The following is an 18,532-nucleotide window of genomic DNA, read 5'->3' as shown; positions in this document are numbered from 1 at the left end:
GAATCAGGGGAATGGGTGGAAAAGCGTACAGAAAGCTGTTCGACCAATCGATCCATAGCGCATTCCCCAGCGTCCCCCGCTGGTAGTACCTGGATGCGAAGTCTCGGCATATGCTGTTTTCGGCGGTGGCGAACAGATCTACGTCTGGAGTCCCCCACCTTGCGAAGGCTTCTCCTAGTACTTCGTCGTTTATGACCCATTCGTGGTTTTCCTGAATCAGCCTGCTCAAGGCGTCCGCCTGAGCATTCTGCACTCCTGGCAGATGCGTGGCCGTAATCGTCAGTCCTCTGGCCAGCAGCCAGCGCCAGATCGCCTGCGCCTCCTGCGACAGAGTGCGCGATCTCGCCCCCCCCCCTGCTTGTTGAGATAATACATCGTGGTTGTATTGTCCGTCTGTATCAGCAGCGAGTTGGTCTGGAAGGACGGAAGGAAGGCCTTCAGTGCCAGGAAGACAGATCTGAGTTCCAGGAAATTGATGTGGTACGTCGATTCCAAAGCAGACCACTTTCCCTGAATCTGCAAGTCCCCGGAATGCGCTCCCCAGCCCTGGAGAGACGCATCCGTCACGATACTTGTCGTGGGAATGTCCTTGTGGAAGGGAACACCCTTGAGGAGGTTTTCCGCCGAACACCACCACTTCAGAGACTGAAGAGCATGCAGCGACAGACGTATCTTGTCGTCCCAAGAGCCTGTCCTCTGATCCCACTGATCCTCCAAACACTCCTGCAGTGGTCTCATGTGTAACCGAGCGTGAGGCGTGAGGAAGATACAGGAGGCCATCGATCCCAGTAGAGAAGACACCTTCCTCACTGTCGTCGATGGAGCAGTCCTGAGGTCCTGAGCCTTCCGAAGGAGTGATAACCGTCTCTCCTCCGAAGGAGACACGCTTGCTGACCGCGTATCGATGGAGGCCCCCAGGTACTGTATGCACTGGACCGGAGTCGTGACCGACTTGGACATGTTGACGTGTAACCCCAGCTTGTGCAAGAGCTCGCACGTCCATCGGAAGTGTTCTTGCGCTTCCGCGAAGGATGATGCCTTGATCAGCCAATCGTCCAGATACGGGTAGACAAACACCTTGTTCCTCCGCAGGTGTGCCGCCACCACCGCCATGCACTTCGAAAAGGTCCTGGGCGCAGATTTTAGCCCGAATGGCAGTACTGTGTATTGATAGTGATTGGCGCCGACTTGGAATCGCAGGAACTTCCTGTGCTTCCTCGCTATGGGCACATGGAAGTACGCATCCTGTAGATCTATGGCACAGAGCCAGTCTCCCCGTTGCAGCTGAGGGTAAATCTGGTGCAACGAAAGCATGCGGAACTTCTCTCTGCGAATCCATTTGTTTGCCTGCCACAAATCCAGAATGGGCCTGAACTCGTTCTTGTCCTTCTTGCGAACGAGGAAGAACCGAGAGTACAGACCTCTTCCCCTTTGAGACAGAGGTACCTCTTCTACCGCCTTTTTTCTCAACAAGATGTCTGCCTCCGCCTGGAGCTCTCTCAGCTGGAATCGGGAGCTGACCGGCGGAATCGCTGGAGGCGGGCTGATAAACCGAAGACTGTATCCATTGCAAACAATATCCAGCACCCACTTGTCCTGAGTAATTTTTCTCCACTCTGCCGGAAAAAATTGAATGCTTCCCCCCACTGGAGTGGGTAACGGTTGAGGGGGAAGTAACCGCTCAGGGCCGAGACCCGGCCGGGCCCTTGGTTGTGGTAGTAGCCTGCTGGCCTCCTCTACCCCTCTGGCGCTTCTGGAAGGGCTTGCGGAACTGCTGCTGTTGGGGCTGCTGCTGTCCCGAGCCCTGCCCACGCCCTCTGCCCGACGACCCGAACCTCCTTTGGAACGGGTGCTTCTTTTTCTCGGCCTTCTCCAACCCGACGGCCGTCAGGGTTTCCGCCTCAGCCTTCATGCGGGCCATCTCATCGTCCGCATGCTTCCCCCCGAGAAGGGCAGGTTGGCCACTCTTTGCTGCGCCTCTGGCTTGAGGGACGTCAGGCGCAACCACGAATGGCGCCGCTGGTGGACGCCATGACAGTAGGCGTGGGCGGCCAATAAAGATACGTCCGCCGCTGCGCTGATCGTTTGATTCGACACCAGCATGCCTTCGCGCACCGTCTCCAAGAAGTCCTCCTTCTTGTCCCGAGGCAGGAGGTCTGCATATTGCTGCAGGGACTCCCACAGGGCCCGGTCGTAACGGCCCAACAAAGCCCCTGCACTCGCCGCCTTCATGGTGGTGGCGGCGGTACCACACACCTTCCTGCCCGCAGAATCCAGCCAGCGGCTTTCTTTGTCGGGTGGAACCGTGGAGGACGGGGCGGTCGTATGTTGTTTTCTTGCCGCCGTCACGATCACCGAATCCGGCTTCGGGTCCACTCTCAAAAATGACGGATCCGACTCCGGGGCCCTGTACTTTTTCATGAGCCTGGAAGGAGCGGCCTTCGTCGTCGCGGGAGTGAGGAACAGCTCCAAGGCGGGTTCCACCAGTCCTGGTACAAGAGGCAGTAGGGGGCGAGACAGGTGTTTTTTATGAAGCGTCTCGAATATCACGGACGTCGTGGGTGTTGGAACCGTCACCGTGATACCCAACTTTGCAGCCCCTCGCAACAGCACCTCTTGGAACGAGACCAAGTCGTCCACCGGAGACACCCTCGTCCCCGGGGAGTCCGACAGCGTCGGGGAAAGGTCTCTGTCCGAGGAGCGCGTGCGCGACCTGGACCTATACCTCCTACGGCGTCGTCTTGAGTCCGACGAGGACCTTCCACGGCTCCGTGATCTTCTCCTCCTGTGAGAGCGGGAGCGCGACCTCTTCGGCTTCGGCCTGTCCGCCGGTCTCGCTGGTCCAGGCGACCGTGGGCGTCGTGGCTTCGGGGTCCCCTGCGGCGGAGTCAGGTACCGTGGAAGGGAAACCGACCGCGGGGGAACCGGCGGCGGTCCCACAGGGGTGCGTGGCAGCGACAGAGGCTGGGGCGGCGGAGGCAGCGTCCGCGGCCGAGGTGGCGGTGGTGGAGGTGGCGGTGGTGGAGGTGTTTGTGGAGGTGGTGGTGGAGGTGGTGGTGGAGGCGGAGGCGGCGGAGGCGGGAGAGGAGGCGGCGACGGAGGCATCCGAGGAGGCGTATACACCCCCGAGTACACCGATCCCGGTGACTCTCTCTTCCTCGACGTCGATCTTCTCCTCGACGTCGATCTTCTCCTCGACGGCGACCTGCGCCTCGACGGCGACCTGCGCCTCGACGGCGACCTGTGCCTCGACGGCGACCTGCGCCTCGACGGCGACCTGCGTGTGCCTCGACGCCGATCTTCTCCTCGGCGTCGATCTTCGCCTCGACGGCGACCTGTGCCTCGACGGCGACCTTCGCCTCGACGGCGACCTTCGCCTCGACGGCGACCTTCGCCTTGACGGCGACCTTCGCCTTGACGGCGACCTCAAGCGTCTCGACGTCGATCTCCTTCTCCTCTTCATCGACGGCGAGCTGCGATCCCTCGACGGCGAATGCTGACGCCGGGCCCCATCTCGACGACGACCGCTGGACGGAGCCGACGACGGCATCGTCACCGACGACGCCGATGTAGTCGACGGCGGCCTATGCAGGTCCCTCGACGGCGATCGTCGACGCCGCTTCTCCCCAGAGCCCTGGGGGGACGGCGAACAGACGGTGGTCATCCTCCTCGACGTCGCCGTCGACGCCCTCGACGTCGACGGGGAGTGGGAGCGCTTACTGGTCTTCCTGCCCCTGGGGAGCCCCCCAGAGGCCTCAGTATGGGCCAAATCAGCCCCTCCAGACCCACCTGGTGCCTTCAGTCTTCGTTCCTCCAGAACTTGAAGCCTGATTTTCATTCTGTCCCTCAGGGTCCTGGCTGAGAACGAGTGGCAGATGGTACAGCTTTCAGGCACGTGGGACTGGGGAAGGCAACCAATGCACACCTCGTGTGGATCAGTTTTAGCCTTCTTACGACCACATTCCGGGCACTTGACGAACAAGCCAGGCATGTTGACAGTACCAGCTACTAAACACAAGAAAAAGTGACAAAAATTGCCAAGATCTCAATTAAACCCCTGAAAAGGGGAGAGCTCAATGCTCCAGGGTCCTGCTAGCAGGAGCCGGAAAAAAGAACTGAAAGTAAATGGGACCTGCTGGGCATTCTGGGATACTGGGGAAAGTTCTGGAAAACTGGAAAGTTTTCTTAAAGGCACAGTATCCTGTTCCAAGCCACATAATGGCAGCCTATGGGGCTTGTCTGTCCACTCCTTCCTCTCTATCATTCCAGAGGCTTTTGCTGGTAGAGGCAGGGTTTTTTCCTATGTGGAGAAAAACTAGACAGGCAGTGCTGTTTGTGGATGTTGGTGGAATTCTAGTTGAAGTACTGGACAGTGTAGCCTGTGGGTATAGGCTGCATTATCTGTCTTTAAATTAAATTCTCTCTTAAAGGTGTATGCAGGTCTGCATGATTGTCACCTTTTAGAGATTATTTTTTATTGCTCCGGGGTCCACGCACATGGGCGGGACTATTCACTAGATTATGACTATACACAGAGATCCCCTACTACAGAACACATTGCACTACACTATTTGACATTAATGACTTGTTTCGCTCATATTATGCGACCTTATACACAGCTAGTCCTACACTCCCCCCACCCCCGAGGTGAAGGATAGATTCCTGGGAGACTTGAGATTTCCACAGATATCTGAGGCAGCATATGCTTCGTTGGCAGCTCCCATAATAACAGACGAACTATGCAGCTCCATCAGAGGGATAACGCATAACAAAACACCAGGCATAGATGCACTGCCCATTGAATTGTATTCCAAGTTTTGCCCTATGTTTAGGTCCTCATCTAGAGAAGCCTTACCAGGCTTCTCTATCAGCTGCTTCTTTACCTTCAACAAGTCAAGCTTTGCTCATTGCTTAAGCGTGGCCGAACTCCAGATGACCTTTCATTCTACAGACCGGTCTCTCTATGACCTCAGAATACAAAATCCACAGTAAAGTCCTAGCCCAGAAACTGCTCCCCCTACTCCTGGATCTAATACACATCGATCAATGCGGGTTTGTTCCACATAGGAGCACCTCCTTAACTATTAGACGCATGTACCAAGTTATGGAAATAGCATGTGACATCTTTCCTGCCGCTGACTGCCTGTTCCTAGACCCGACACAGGCATTCGATTCTCTGGACTGGGCCTATTTGTACTTAGTGTTGCAGAAGTTTTACATTCCTTCTGCCTTCATTAACTGGGTCAAGGTAGTCTACACTAACCAGACAGCGCGTGCCGAAACGGGCTCACATATTTCCACACTATACCCTATACCCCATGGCACATGTCAGGGTTGTCCGCTGACACCTTCACTATTTGTAGTTGCAATACAGCCCCTAACACAGAGGCTTCGACAGGAAGTGGCGGGCTGTGATATTACTTGCGGGCTTCCAATCCCATGTGATGTTAATATATGCAGATGACATGATAATATACACCTGAGACCTGGGAATGAACCTCTCACAAATTTCCACTATACTCCAAGAGTTCTGAGACTTATCTGGACTTCGAGTTAACCATTCCAAATCACATGCATTTTACCTCCAGAACGTTAAGCCCCATAACAGGATTTTCTGGGTGCTCAAACTATCCCAGTGGCCCATCACACATTCAGATATTTAGGTATTCAAGCCTATAGATCACACATGGAACTGCTCGAAGGGAACCTTCTCAAGGCTGTCTGGACTCAGAGCCCAGGTGACATTTTGGGTTACTCTACCCCTTTCAGTATCAGTCCGCTTGTCCCTGGCCAAAATAGTGATGCTCGCCAAATTATTACACTATTTTGTAAATTTACCTATAATCATTCCCCGACCAGGCTTTAAGACTCTAGACTCTTTATCGATAGATCTAATATGGGGCTCAGGCAGACACCGAATTTATCTCCCTAAATTACACCTACCGGCTGAACATGGCTGGCTCGGTGCACCCGATTTTTGCTCGTACTTCCTTGCCGCCCAATTACAATGGCTCTTATATTAGTTATCGGGCTTACATTTACAAGAAATTGGTTACACACTTCCTAAATTGTGCAATGGGAGCTTATATACTCGAACTCTACCCTGGTTTAAACACCGCCCGCAGCAGTGCCTTTACTCCTACTTAATGTTATTACATATTGAAACACTGCACTCAGTCTTGTACGCACCACAACTCCCTATGCTCCGAACATTCCTTTATGTGGGTGCTCTCACATCCACAAAAACTAGCTCCTTGGGAAACATTGGGAGTCTCCACTGGTGAGCTCTACAAGAGCTGTTTCTTACATATGCCGTCATCCTTTGCTATGTGCGTCAGCACTGGTCGCCAGTTGGGGGTACAGCCTGCTTCTCATGCACTGGTACAGGCCATCTATGACATGGACACCAGCAGACACTTAGTTAAGTGGCTCTGTAAAGGCCTACGCTGTCACCTATTTATAGCTCTGACACCACTCCGAGACCACTGGGAGGCAGACTTAGATCACCCGCCTTATGATAAGAATGGCAATTCCTTCTCACATACCCTAGCATGTTACCTCACAACACTAGATTCAAGTTTATTCAATTCACACTATTACACAGGGCACATTTAACACTCTCCAAATTACACAAGATTTTTCACATGGTTGTATCCAATTGCCCTAGAGGCCACACTGAAGACGCTGACCTCCTGCATATGCTGTGGGCATGCCCCGCGCTGTACTCTTACTGGAAGGGGATACAATTTGCATGACCCACCTGTCCAATGTGGTGGTTGTATGTATTGGATAACCCTGCTAGAGCCATGGAATGGGGGAAAAGGCTGGTGCAGTTGGTGTGGCGTTGTCCAAGGAGTGTGCTGTGACTCTGCTTTCTCAACCAGGCATAGCAACAAGTGCCAATTGCTCAACCAGTGGAATTCGTGGCATTTAGGCCAGAACGGATAGTAAATGTTGCGGCTTCACAGACATCTTATATGGTTTGGGTCAGTGCGGAATAAAGGTCTTGCGGGACAGCTGGGAGAACCTGAGCTACAGAGCTTGGGAATAGCGACCTAAACGGCAGATGGCATTAACAGACCTGTGACCTAGACTTGTTGAAGAAAATATCCTCTTCCTAAATGCCGCTTAGACTCCCTGTGCAAAGAAGCAGTCAGGAAGGCATTTAGGGGTGTCCTATTGGTAGAAGCTTGCACCAGCAAGCTCTCATAGGAAGCTTGTTGTGTCAGAAAAGTGGCAGGCGATGGCGCTGTGCAATCGGGCGATTCACTAGGGGACCAGATCAAGGCTTGACCCCAGGCCCCTAAAAGAGTGTTGGTGCCTGCCTGATGAGCTTTGCTTAGCACGTTAGCTTTGACCTCCAAGGTGGGGAGCTGGAGGTTGAGAACCTCTGCTGCGCTGCGCATAACTATTGCGAAGGAGGTACTTTCTTCAATGGCATGGCTTGGAGGCAAGATTAGGCCACTGGCATCTTGGAGGTCCTCATAACTGTTTTCTTCATGGTAGGGTTGCCCAGACTAGTCTCTCATATCCTACTCATTAACATAGCCTGTCCTAAATGGGGAATGCAGAGTATGAGGCCTTTCCCATGGAACCGGGGGGCTGGGCAGCTCAGGAAGGGCGGGCTTAAGACCTGGGGTCTATGGACAAAGAGAGCAGCCTCCGTCGAGGTAGGAATGTGCAGACTCAGAAATCACATTGGGAAGCGCCTTGTCCACAGATATCAGTGTAGTCAGTAATCAGCATCAGTGTTTCGGAACCAGCCTGGCACATGGAGCCAGAGTTGGCAAAGGCACCGGTGGGGGCCAGGTGATGGGCCCAGAGGGTCCAAATGGTGCAGAAGGTGAACCTGCCAGTAGTATCTCTGATGGAGGATTTCTTGGCTCAATGTGGCCCGCAGGCACACCAGAGGGAGGCAGAAGTGATTTGAAGAGGAGGAGTGTGGCACTGCGGATCTTTTGGATCTGCCTCACTGTCGCAGACTGCCTCGGAAACTCAGGTAGTGCCCAGGCAAGTTGCAGGATTGGCTCCGACATTGACAAATTTCGGAAGCAAGATTGAGAGGCATGACGATGCCCTAGCGCCTTTTCAGGTGTACGAGGGTGGTGGGAAGGGGGCTAATTCCAGCTTGGATATCTTATGCTTTTTCTTTGACTCACCTGAGGATTTGGAGCGCGATGACAATTACCTCACGAGCAGGATCGAGACAGACACCACAAGAAAACCTGATGGAGATCTGTCACAGACATTTGCTTGCAACACTCCAGCCAGGGGACATTTTCCCTTATACATTGGTTTTTGAGGTAAAATGGTCTCGAAGAGAGGTAGCTCCGGATCATGTCTGGTGGCATAGAAAGAAAGAAACTGATGTGAACGCGTGGGAGAGGCACCTGTATTGGCTCTGCTCATCATTTCCGGAGCACAATGGTGTCAGTGAAGAGCCACATGGTGCCACCTACTGGAATGCAGAGGTACTGCTCACATTTTGGTAGATCTAGTCTGACGCCTGGGAATGTATTCAAAAGGTGAGGAATTGGTTGTTAGAAGTCTCTATCAGCAGTTTTGTTAAATTTCAAGGGGCTTAGAAACCGCCCATTGCTACTATTGATTGGCTTCATCTTTACTCATTGGCTGAAGTACCACTTTCTTGCCTAGTGTGTCGTTCCATTGGTCGCACTTTCGGAGGTACTTCTTTTGTTTTACTTGCACCTACTCCTCCCATGTTGTTGCTTGTGCCATTGCTCGTCCTCGTTTCTCCCATCACATCCTGCTTTGTTGCTTGCCCCTGGCCCCACTGCTTGCCCCATCCTTGCTGCACTTTTGCTTTATTGTTTGCCCTGTCCCTTCCGCTTTGCCGCTTGTCCCGCTCCCTCCCCGCTTGTGGCTTGCCATATCATATCATAGTGCTTTTTTCTAACTTTCAGCTGTACAACAAGGCTAAAAGACATTGAAAAAGCCAACAGCTCTTCCATAGGCGAGACCTATTGGCTTTGCCAGTGCTTGTTTCTATTAGGGTTGCATTGTATTCCTTCAAGAAGGTTGTCTATCTGTAAGGTTTATCCAGCGCTCGAGCCAATGAATGATGTTCAAGTTGATAGAACAAAGTCAGAAAGTCAGAGGAGGGAGGATGGGATTCAAGTGTCATTTTTCTGCTTTATCTGGAAAAATATATAAATGATTGCAAGATAAACAGTGATCTAGAATTGAAAGGAAAACGCAGTGGCAAAGAAAAGTATTAATTTGCCAGCCCTTGCACTGAAGTGGACTTCTTACGCGTATGTGCACTAGTGATCAGAATAAACTGCTGTCACTTAAGATGTCCCACTCAGCCTTTCAGCCTTCTTCGGTGAATAAAACGAGTTGGATTACGAACACCTACTTTTCAGTGCCCACATGCCTCGAGGGTTGACTTGCACTTATATGAAGAACAATAAAACAAAAGGAAAAACAACATATTGCATATGTACAGGCAATACAATAAAATTTGGTAAGCAATCAATACACATTACAAGCTATGGTAAATTATCAGTACTGTTGCCCCCATATTATAACATCTTTAAAAGTTGTGCAGAGACCAAAAAGGATGGAATAAGTGAATCCTACCCCAACACATAATCCTTCAAATGGGTTGTGCTCTTCATGATAAGTGTGCCCACAACATTCTTGCAAACCTGGACTGGTAGCTAGTTTGCAACTCCACCAAAGTCGCCTGGCGTAATCACAACACTTCCAGAGTTGTCCAACAACTCAGAAGCTCACCTGTCTCTTTTGAAAAATCTTGACCAAATGTGACATACTCCCTGTTTCACCATTTCTCAACACAAGTACATTCCTCTTGACATCAGTCACTCGAAACGGTCTCATGAACCTGGATTCAACTATACAGACCCACTTCTGACGTTTTTCAAACACCATCTCACCCACACACCAATTTCTCTTGGAAACTCCATGTTTTGGGTCATAATGTTTTTTATATTGCCTTTGATAATAAGCCACCTTCCTGGGGTCAAAAACAGTACGAACCTCACAGCACTCCAACCACAATGGATTGAGCTTGAACTGCACTATTCGACCTTTTAAACAATGGAATGGAGACAACTTGGTAATCATGTTGGCAGTGGTGCGAGGAACCCAGAACCTTTCTCTCAAAACATTGCTGACCTAATACTCAACCAGGGTATTGACGTATCTATTTTAACGGAATCATGGCTCAATAATACATCGTCCCCTTGCCTAGACCTACTGGTTCCACCAAACTACAATATTGTGAGACTAGACAGGCTAAACAAAAAGGGTGGAGGAGTGGCCTGTATCCACAGATCAGACATCTCCATCTCTAAAGCTCACTCTGACCCTCTGGAGTCTTGTGAATACCTTAGGCTCTCTCTACGTCTCTCAGATAATCAACACTTTAAACTACACGTTTTACAATCCCCCAGGTAAAAACGCAATGTTACTAGACTAACTAATGGGAATTATTACAGCAAACTCTAAACTGCACTCCAACAATATCTTTCTAGGGGACTTCATTCTACATCAGAACGACCTCAAAGATAATCAAGTCAATATTTTAAAAAGCTTCCTAGCAGACCATTCACTGGTGGAGGCTTGTGGTCTTTCAGCCTACTCAAAAGGTGCTACATTAGATTGGACAATCTCCAAAGAAAACATGGTGGATTCAATCACATTTGTCCCTTGCGACTGGTCGGATCACCACATCACCTTCCAAATTACATCCAAAAAGACAAAAAGAGCCTCACAATCAGTCAAACCTAAGCATTGGGTTAGAGATACTAAAGGCCTGAACATGGAGATAACAGCACGTTGTGAGTACAAACTTCAACCTCCTCCTGAATTGGTGGACGTCTGAGAGCTTACGGATCATTACAACCGTACAATATCTAAAATAATCTATAACATAGCCCCTTTAAAACTCAAAAGAATACAAGATAAAAATATAAATCTATGGCTCAACGGTTCTCTTAATGAAGAAAGACGGAAACTCAGACTAACAGAAAGGAAAAGGTGAGAGTTCCCATAATCCCCACATCTAAAACAGCTAAGAAACACCAGGAGAGCGTACAATTAAAGCCTACTTCAATAAAAAAAAGACTTTTTTAGAAATGAACTTGACAACGCAAAGAACAGACAGAGTATACTCTTCGAACTACTAAAGGATCAATTGCGCAAATTGGCCAAGTCCTCCCACCTAAAAGCTTAATCAGTTTTGAACTGCGAAGACATTTCAGCATTCTTTACAACTAAAGTTAGCTCCCTGGAGAGAGAATTCAAGGATACCGCAGATAAACTCGTGACTCAAAAGAGTACTCAAGCAGAGCTGCCAGGCCAGCCTGCACAAACAGTACCCAAAAATAATGCCCATTGGTCAACCTTCAAACTATATGATCAGGAAGACATTGCCAAAACCGTACCTACCTTAAAACCGAACAACCATTACAATGATCCTCTTCCCGTGAAATGTTGGCCTACGATCAACCACTTGGTCATCCCTAGTTGGACTAAAATAATTAATGCCTCACTTTCCCAAGGTTCCTTTCCTAACTGCCTAAAAAGGAGCCAGGTCATCCCTCTATTCAAAAAACCTACAGAGAGCCCCTCGGATCTAAACATATTTAGGTCGTTAACAACCATTCCCTTAATAGCCAAGGTTCTAGAAAAATGTGCTCAACAACAACTGAACCTTCACATCACAGAATTTAAGCTACTAAATGACTGCCAGTCAGGGTTTAGACCCGATCACAGCACGGAAACAGCAATTGTGCACATAGTCGATGACGCTCTAGTTGCTCTAGACCGCAACGAAACCAGTCTAATAGTCCTCCTCGACCTAAAACCATGGCAATTTATTAGACCGATTGGAGAATAGGATGAGTTTTTCGGGAACAGTCCTAAAATGGTTTCATTCATTCTTAGAGAACAGATCGCAAAGATTCTTGGTGAACCACAATCTATCCCTTCCATCCCTGAGTGATACTGGAGTTCCACAAGGATCAACTCTAGCCCCATCCCTATTCAATCTGTACATTGAGCCACTTACCGCAGTACTGCAACAGGTTAGCATCTCCTTACACATGTATGCCAACGACACTCAGCTGTATATGAAGATCAAATCGCTGAAAGAGATCAACATAATGAACCAAGCACTACAACTGACCGTTCATTGGCTATCTAGCAATCATCTTAAGCTCAATTCCTTCTGATCTCCCCCCCCGAAATCCTCCACGATTATCAAAGAATGGACCAAAATGATCACCACGATAAACGGTACTCTGATTCTAGTTGATTCGTCCAAGTCTCTTGGAATCACGCTGGATAAGGATTTAAACATGTGTGCACACATCAACACTATGGCAAAAAATGCCCAATTCCATTTGAGCTATCTCAGAAAACTGAAACCGTTCATCGACACTGCTGACCTTAAAATGGCAGTCCAAGCTTTGGTTATCTCAAGCATTGAGTATGGATGCACAATTCTAGCAGGGCTTCCTAAAATTTCAACAGCTTCACTAAAAGCTTGCCTCAATGCGGCTGCGAGACTCTTAACGGGTACAAGAAAATTTGACCACATCACTCCACATCTGAAAGCGCTCAAATGGCTACCGTACAAGGCAAGAATTCAGCTAAAGATGGTGTGTATTACACACAAAGCTCTACACTACAAAACACCACTTTACCTTGCCCAGAAAATTACAATTTCTGGAGGCATTAGATGTTCGTGGGGGTCCGCAGATTTCTTACTGAAACCAGCATTCTTCCTTAGGAAGAGAACTTATGATCGAGCATTCTCAGGAGCTGCACCATGAATTTGGAATGTGCTTCCACCGAATATTAGAGGAATCACCTCTGTCTTGCGATTCAAAAAAGAGGCTAAGGCCTTTCTCATGAGTAAATGCCTTCCTTAACTAACTGCAGTCAACTCTTGGCTCTTTGTGAGGACTTCAGTCATTTCTGGATCGTCTACATTCCGCTGTGCTCGTAGATGACGGTAAACAGGATGATAGTCCTGCTAATCTCAGAGCAAAGTCTCCAGGGATAGCACAAGTCAGTTGGCTTTCATCGATTTATACCTATTGGCTACAATCAGCCCAGCTTGGATACTTAAAGTCCATTCGCAAGATTCTGGGACGATGGCTAAGGGTAGGTACCTTTTATCAAGCCACATGAATATTAGACTGGAGTTGTAACAGAGTATCCAGTTGCTGACTTTAGGAGGGGTATTACATTTTAAATGTAAGTATGTCATGACTTGTACTTCTGTAACCCGAGTTGACGCCTAGTAAGACTTAATATGTATATTATTTGTAAATTGGTAAACATTGAAGGAAACTGATTGCTGTTGAATTGACTCCGACACCCAGGATTGGGTCATGTTCGCGCTATAGAAAACATGGAATAAATAAATAAATAGGACTCCTCCTTTCCACAGCTATTTGAGGACACACTTTCACTAAGCTATTCATCTTCTCAACCAGTCCATTCACCGTGGGGCATATAATGCAGTTTGATAGTCCACTAGTTACAAACTTTTCACCCCGAGGCAGGAAATTAAAAAGCCCCAATATATTCAAACCTAACTTGCACCAAGACTCCTCAGGTACTTCAACAGGGGACTGCTGGAAGGTATAATTACTGCAGTCGCTAGATTTGGAGGTGCATCACATAAGTCAATGCATTAACTATTAATATATGTATGCCATTACTTCCCTTTGCCTCTTCAAAATAGCTTCTTTTGGTTACCAATAGTTATATATGTCCACTGGTAGCATCCACCTTGCCTTTAAAAATTCCAGAAGAAGAGACAGTTTATTGGCAAAACTAACAACAAATGTTAATTAGAAATACCTTGATACTGCTGAGTTCCATGAACTAGCTGTTCCAGCTGATGCACCTCTGTGCCCGACACGAGCAAATAACCTCCGGAACATGCTCGGTCAGTCTGAGAAGATGCGCAAAGGGGTGGAGCCACACGACCATTGGCAACTCGCTGCAGCATGACACTGTCGGACCAGTTACAGAGACGTGCCCGGAGGAGCACGAGTCATGAAATTAGATCCTCCACCAGACTCGCGCCAGCACGCGCTTAAACCATTAACTAAGTTTCAATTCTAGCTCTCAGCCATTAATTTCTTGGTATCACTAACCTCTGCCGGTCATGTACACATGGAGATATTAATTTGTTCCTTATTACCACAACTTTGATCAAGTATTCAGAGCACAAAATAAATGTGTAGGTTCTTAAAATCATGAAACGTTGTTGGAGTGGTTGCCACGCGAAGATCATCCATCGCCAGTCTGGTCAAACAGACAAAGGACACAGTACAGGTCATCTCCTCAGCTCCTCTTCTTCTAACTCAACCCTCTTAGAATCCCCACATCCAGGACTCCTTTGATGACATACTGTGTTCCTTCGAGACAAAATGTAGGCCACAACAGTGGGTTTGCCGATTACCCCATGCTCTGCTTTCATTTATGATGAGAGGCTGGCGAGACAGCTAAAGGTGTCCTCAGCCAGTCCAAAAAAGACATTTCCAAATCCTTACTCGTAAGCCTCTTTTGATCTGTTTAAAGACAAATATACTTACAATGAGTTCTACCTCATTTTGATGGTTCACTAAAATGGAAATTCATTAGTCTGTTGTGGTCCAGCTGGTAGTATTCATTTTGCTTGGTCACTAATATGAGATTTTTCAGGTGCCACACTGCAAATTGGTAGGGACAGTTCACAATGAAAAAACTGAAACAAGAATTCCTAAGTTTCACTGACTCCTAGGTAGTGTATTTTCTTGTGCAAAACCTGCACATTGTTGTAATCAAGACTTTCATATTCAAAGTTCATTATGTAAATATTTGCCCGTCATATTCTGTTAAGACGTTGGTGCATTTTTGTGCCGGAAAAAGGTTTTTCTTGAAATTGTTAGTTGATACACCATACCGCTCGCCTATTGATTGTTTCTACATAGCGGTATAATACAGCCTGCTAGCATGGGAATGATTTTGCAATGAGCCAAGTTTCGTTTTTACGTTCAACTAACTTTTTTTGTTCTCTCGGTTTGCAGAAAAAACAGTCACGGGGTCCCTAAAGAGAAAATACAGCGCATGAAAGAACAGTATGAGCACAATGTTACATTTCACATGGTGCTCCATTCGGAGGAGCCAAGCACAAGGACACACGTAGCAGAAAGAAAAACACATGGTGCTATGTCAAACGAAAGACGAAACAGACGGGGTCAATTTCATAGTGGATTTTAAAATATCCGACTATTTTGAATCTCTAAGCAATACAACGTGACAAGACTCCAGTCAACAACATTGCTACAAACACTGTGGATGTGAAGTCGCAAGGCAAAATAAGTCGTGTGTTTTGAAACAGCTGAAATAAGAACATTCTGTACAATGCATTATCTATAGATCTTATTACTTTATTCTTACTGCCCAGTCGTTTCACAAATGTATTGTTTTCCAGTCTAAACTGTATACAAACGTTCTGTTTTGTAGTGCCTTTTCACTGGTTTTTAAACTGGAAAAGTCTAATTATCAAGAATTTTTAATTGTCAAATATTTTTGTACATTTACTAGCTGTTCAGATGGTTTATCATTTCCACTTAGATTTCATTCCATTTTGCAATGCGTGTTACTGCTCAGCTACACCGAAAAGTTATAATGTATTTTTAGCAGTACTGTGTACTGACTACGACTGCCTCAACCAATAATCGCTCAGGAAATGTTGCTGTGAAGTGCTGTGAAGCTATTGCAATTGTTTTGTTTACCTAGTCTTTTCTGTGGGTATTCTTTTGCTTCATGCAAATGTACTACAGTATTTCGTACAAGGGAAAAGTGACCAGACGCTACCATTTTAGCCTATTTAATGACATTCCTGACAGAAGTGGTGACTGGTGTGAGAAGCTTCCTCGACTAGAAAGGGCAACAATGTCAGTGATTAAGGGTGGTCATCTTATGTAACAAAACCCTGTACGGGAGTGCCGACACCGTTTCGCTTAGTTCTTGCATTGGTCAGTACATTTAATTACGCTTAAAGTTTTTATATAGTTCATCAATTTTCATGAGCCTGCAATTAATTTTTCAGGAGAAAAATAATATAATGCAAACTGTAAAAATTTAATTTTAGTATGGATGCATATGGGTAGGTTTTTAAGAAAAACCTTTAGAAAAAGAAAATATATATTTTTTTCAAAGAATATGAAGGACACTGCAAAGAAGCATAACATGCACATAAGTACTACTCTGTGCACTACGACATTCTTAATAAACTTTATTTACACGAAAGAAATATTTCAGTACATAAAGTTGTAAAATCTCGACTTTTCAAGTGATAAAACAGATCTGTTTAGATATTTAAAGATTTGTCCACATATCATTTTCATAAATTATTTTTTAGTATAGATATGAAAATAGAACACTGCTATGCTTTATATACATTTATCTACAATATAATAAAACCCTTGTAACAAAGTAGAATATGTACATTTTGCTTTAGTAACATTTTCTTTTTCTTCTTTTCAGTTTTCTTTGGTATGATACAGGCTGGGTTACGTTTAGTTTCTTCGCATCATCTTCATCCTCATCCTCCTGTCTCACATCAGTCACAGCATCGGTGCCAATGCCTATACCTGACTGGTGACAATCCTTTTTTATTTCAGCATCACTAAGCAGATCATTTGAGCTTTCACCCAAAACACACATCCTTTTTTCTTCATCTATACCACATAAAAGTGCCTGGGTATTTATCATTGCAAGTTCTTCATCTGCTACCCATCCTTCCTCCGGTTTAGAATTAGTATTACATTTCTGGAGAGATCTGGCACCAGTTGGTTTGCAGTTTTTCCCCCTTATTATACTGGAGTGTAAAGGACCACTACTTCTTGGTGGTCTAAATGCTTTTTGCAGAGATGGAGAAACCATTGCTTGGCCTGGAGAAACTGGGGGTGGAGAAGGTATGCGGCAGAGGAAATGTATTGCTTTTTTCTTTTTGCTGTCTTTACTAGAATCAAGTTCTTTCTTATCCCTGCAACTAGCCTGTGGTGTGATACTTGCAGGCACTGGGATCACAGACAATTTCCGTTCAGGTGTGAACATTGACAAAGATGCTCTCAACTGTGTTTTATCATCTGAAGGTGTCTATGGTAAAAAAAAAAAAAAGAAAAAAAGATGTAATGTTAGTTTTTCACAATTATAGTTACAGTTAAGTTTGTAAATATTCAGATGTAAAGAACAAGTTACTTACCTTCGGTAATGCTTTTTCTCATGGATCTTACTGTAGATTCCTCACCTTTAGACTATTCTCCAAGCACCTGGCTGAACCCAGAAAATAACAATGCTCCTGAATGCCAGCAGGTTGGGGTCCTATGGCTACAGAGGTGATGGAGCGAAGCAACATACAAGTACGACCTCTGCACACGGACATCTGCTTCTTGTCGCTTTCCTTTTCGGAGCGCTCAGATGTAGAGTGTAGAACAATTGTTAGTGGGGAGTGGACTTAGACCAAAATGTCCTGCGGGCCGAGCGAGCAAAGAGACCTTGTTGGACCTGGCTGTCAAAGCAGTAGTAATCTATCAACATATGTACCAATGCCCACATCGTAGTCTGGTAAATATAAAAAAAACAAGCACCCTGTGTCAACACCTTTGTAGTGGTCTTGATCCTGGCAGAATTGGGTCTCAAGGGGCTTCTTTTTGGTCAATACCTGGCAGATCTTATATCAGAGTACTATCCACCTTTACAGGGTCCTCTTTACAACTGCCACTGCACCTGAGAAGCCTTTGACCATTCATCTGGTCAATGTAAAAACTCAACACCCTACCTGGATTCAGGTTATGTAGCCTCTCCTCTTACAAGGGATGAGGCAGAGTGAACAATGCAGGCAAGGTGACTGATTGGCAAACATGGAAGGATGTCACGACCTTAGTCCTCAACATCATTACTAACTTGGCTGGGAAGAAGGTAGTGTAGGGCAGTTGCGCTGACAGGGCCTTCAGCTCACTAACACATCATGGCTATAGGGGAAACTTTTCAGCGTCAAGAGCCTTAGGGGGCAGTTGTGAGGGGTGTACATATAAGGAATGTCAAGACCAGGCTAAGGTCCCACTGGGGAAACATAAATGGCTTGGGAGGATACGTGTGTCAGATCTTTAATGGAAAGCATCACAACCGTTGTCTTAAACAAGGGCAGCTAATCCAACAAACAAAGGCAAGCCGATAAGTAACCTTTCACTGTGCCCAATACAAGGCCCTGCTGGGCTAAGGAGAAAATGAACAAATGAACATTGGAGAGTTTAGCTATCAAGTGTCCAGTGTCTCTGCCACCACACCAGGCAACCAATCTGTCCCAGGGTAGATGGACTTTGTAGGAGGGTGTCTACAACCAGGGATAACATCTACCACCTAGATTGGTAGTGCAAAACATTTAACTGCTAGTGTACAACACCCACATATGAAGCTGTAAATTATGGAGATTCAGATGCAGAACACTGGCTTGCTGCTGCGACAGAAGGTC

General features: G+C 46.8%; 2 protein-coding genes across 5 annotated transcripts in view; one reads left to right on the top strand and one right to left on the bottom strand.

Annotated features, from left to right (window-relative positions):
• N4BP2L1 (NEDD4 binding protein 2 like 1) overlaps positions 1-16,494 on the top strand; it is a 248,292-nt gene extending 231,798 nt beyond the window's left edge. Inside the window, exon 5 of the mRNA XM_085621679.1 lies at positions 15,078-16,494. Coding sequence (XP_085477805.1) covers positions 15,078-15,270 — 193 coding nt within the window. The 3' untranslated portion in view covers positions 15,271-16,494. The remainder of the gene's footprint in view (positions 1-15,077) is intronic.
• BRCA2 (BRCA2 DNA repair associated) overlaps positions 16,279-18,532 on the bottom strand; it is a 740,135-nt gene continuing 737,881 nt past the window's right edge. For all 4 annotated transcript variants that reach the window (XM_085621674.1, XM_085621677.1, XM_085621676.1 and 1 more), the window contains exon 28: positions 16,279-17,157. In XM_085621674.1, coding sequence (XP_085477800.1) covers positions 16,513-17,157 — 645 coding nt within the window. In that variant the 3' untranslated portion in view covers positions 16,279-16,512. The remainder of the gene's footprint in view (positions 17,158-18,532) is intronic.

This window comes from Triturus cristatus, chromosome 8, assembly GCF_964204655.1.
Source record: "Triturus cristatus chromosome 8, aTriCri1.1, whole genome shotgun sequence".
Classification (NCBI taxonomy): Eukaryota; Metazoa; Chordata; class Amphibia; order Caudata; family Salamandridae; genus Triturus; species Triturus cristatus.
The sequence above is the reverse complement of the archived record's forward strand: the minus strand, read 5'-3'. Positions and strand labels throughout refer to the sequence as shown.